The sequence below is a fragment of the Quercus suber genome, unplaced genomic scaffold, assembly GCF_002906115.3.
Source record: "Quercus suber isolate HL8 unplaced genomic scaffold, Cork oak 2.0 scaffold_418, whole genome shotgun sequence".
NCBI classification, from domain to species: domain Eukaryota; kingdom Viridiplantae; phylum Streptophyta; class Magnoliopsida; order Fagales; family Fagaceae; genus Quercus; species Quercus suber.
In genome coordinates, this window is record NW_027069869.1 from 215,039 (window position 1) to 217,588 (window position 2,550).

General features: G+C 41.0%; 1 protein-coding gene across 1 annotated transcript; it reads right to left on the reverse strand.

Moving 5' to 3' along the window:
- Window positions 1-257: 257 nt before the first annotated feature.
- Window positions 258-1,436, reverse strand: LOC111997834 (L10-interacting MYB domain-containing protein). The gene is made up of 2 exons (XM_065761556.1): window positions 1,031-1,436; window positions 258-938 (listed from the first exon to the last, which is right to left on the reverse strand). The coding sequence occupies exons 1-2, from the start codon at window positions 1,376-1,378 to the stop codon at window positions 555-557; spliced, it is 732 nt and encodes a 243-aa protein (XP_065617628.1). The 5' UTR covers window positions 1,379-1,436; the 3' UTR covers window positions 258-554.
- Between the last annotated feature and the right edge of the window lie 1,114 nt (window positions 1,437-2,550).

The following is a 2,550-nucleotide window of genomic DNA, read 5'->3' on the forward strand; positions in this document are numbered from 1 at the left end:
AAAACACCATTGGTCGCAAGGCAAGGAAAAAACAACCATCATCAAATTTTTACTACAAATAACAGTGCATAACCATCAAAAATACAAAAAAGTCAGATAAAAGAAGCATTGGAAAAAAATATATAAATATAGCTCAAACACATAAGAGTGATGAGCATTGTCTTACATACACACCCATAACAAGCATTAGTTTCTACCAATCAAAAAAAGAAAAGGAAACTAGTAGTGCAATAGGTACAACACTGATAGTTTGATTACTAAACCAAGCCTACACAACCCTATCGAGACAATCTATTGTTCCTTCACTCCGTCAATGATATTCAGGGTGCCTTTGGTACTCTTTTTCTAGCCACTTCAGTTGGATTTCCTTGTTATCAGAAATTGCTTGAAACATGTGCCTAGCTTGCTCTTTTTCCATGAAGTAGATGGTGCTGAACATATGAAGCTCATGACCCGGGTACACCCCGGGAAGACTCAACACCATGTCTAGAATTGCTTTAACCTGAGCAGTTGCTGCAGGAATAGATGGTGTACGGGCACTTAAACTAGATCTTTCAACGAGAACATTTGAGATGCTCTTCAAAGAGTCTGACATCTCTTGCGCAGCTGAACGCTTTTTTTTTTGGTTTCTTGGAAATTGGCTTGAAAATGTGGACACTAGTTGCCAATCCTTTCCCCTTATTCACTGTTGGTCCTGCCCTCGACGATGATGGACCTTCAACCTCCATTGCGTCAACGTTCACAACGGGTTCACATTGGGGGTCTACAAATTCTACGCTATCAGCGGAGTCCCCAGACCCTTCGTTGGTTTCCGTTGGTATTGGACCACTCGTGCAGAATGCATTTCTCCCTGTTGCAACCGTGCCTCCAAACATGATGTTCAATAGGTCACAATTCGGCAAACCATACAGTTTAAAGGTTTTTGCATCAGGACATGCCTACATGTGGACAACTAGTAGTTAGAACACAAGATAAAATAGTTTTAGACAGTAAATTTTTCACAATTATATATGTATTATTCAGAACTAACCGCAATTTTTCGGTTCCACCACTCATCAGGTGCGTCAAACATCCCAGTTCCAGCATCATAACCCAACCCAGTCTCATTCTCCATACACTTGTTATAAGTCTTCCACCTTTTTCTCAGATTATCCCATTTGTTTTTAATTTGCACCCAAGTCACCACTTTTCCCATCTCACCCAACTGCCGAATCACTTCATTCACCCCAATTTTGGACAAAAATCCGGTGGCCTTCCTCTGGCCATCCATGACTTGCACAGCACAGAACCGGCAAAATGCTTCTAGTTCCTTAGGGTCTTTCCAGTCAGCTCTTTCATCTTTACCACCACCGTCCATCGATTTATTTTGCTTAACCATTTTTTCTACAACTTCCTATACTCATATATTATTGAGGCATTTAAACAAACACTTCAGGTGCATATCAATAATCAGTTAGGCATGCCCACATGACAAATGCAAAGTAAACTCACATATCCAAATACAACAGAGAACCAATGGCATTACACGAAGGATAAAGAAACCCACATACTACACTCATGGAAAACACAACAGAGAGAACCACAACAGACGTTGTTGAACACAAAAAAAACCACATGCAAACATATATTATTGAATACAAAAAACCACAATTTGATGAAGCCTCATGGACAAGCACAGATGAGAGAGCATGAAAGATAAAAAATGACTTACCTGTGAATGCAGACACTGACAGTGGTGGCAACGGTGATGTCCCAAGCGGAGAGAAGCTTGTGAGCTTGAGCGTTTGTTCAACAGAGGGGATCTTCTTTTCTGTAAATTCCGCGGAATGGGTTTGTGTCCACAAATTGCTGTGCTCTGTTTTGAGAACTTCGTGGTTGGTGGGTAGGTGCAAGACATTGAAGATGTTTCGGACACAGCATTGAAGAGGATTGAAGGCATTTCTGCCACGGTAGTTGGGAAGCAAAATCAGGAAGCTTGAGGAGATTGGGAATTAGCCGTTGAGAGGCAACGCACCGTTTTGATCAGAGATGAATCACACAGCTTCTGTGATGAACAGGACGCGCAAGAGTTCCCAAATCCATGAACAGGACGCGCAAGAAGAGGCTTGTTTCAGCTCTTGCAACAGCCGTAGAAAATGTGATGAAACGGTGCGTAGAGATTTAATTGAAACGGTGCGTAGAGATTAATTGAAACGGTGTGCTTTGTTGAGAAGAAAACTTGCGTTTCTCATCCTGCGTTTTATCAAGGCTAGTGCGCGTGGGTCCCAGTCCCAAAACGTGGAACGCTTCTTTCAGTGACTTGCCGTGCTATCCAAACGGTCACATCATGAAAATAATGAAAATTTGGAAACAACAAAAAAGAAGTCATTTTAATGAAAAAGTGTCCTAGAGCTTATTTGCAACCAAATTGCGGTTAACACTTTGTTTGGTCGCAATTGAGAGAAGAGAAAGGAAAAGAAATAAGTGAAAGGAAAAGAAGAGAGGAGAAAAGGAAAAGAAAAAACTTCCCCTGTATATTTTCATGATATACAAGAGAAAAGAAAGAAGAAG

What these genes read in the sequence shown, in the direction of transcription:
- LOC111997834 (XM_065761556.1), bottom strand. Translation starts at nt 1,378, where the DNA reads ATGGTTAAGCAAAATAAATCGATGGACGGTGGTGGTAAAGATGAAAGA. An exon ending in GGTGGAACCGAAAAATTGCG is followed by an intron (nt 939 to 1,030) that starts GTTAGTTCTGAA and finishes GTCCACATGTAG; the next exon opens with GCATGTCCTGATGCAAAAAC.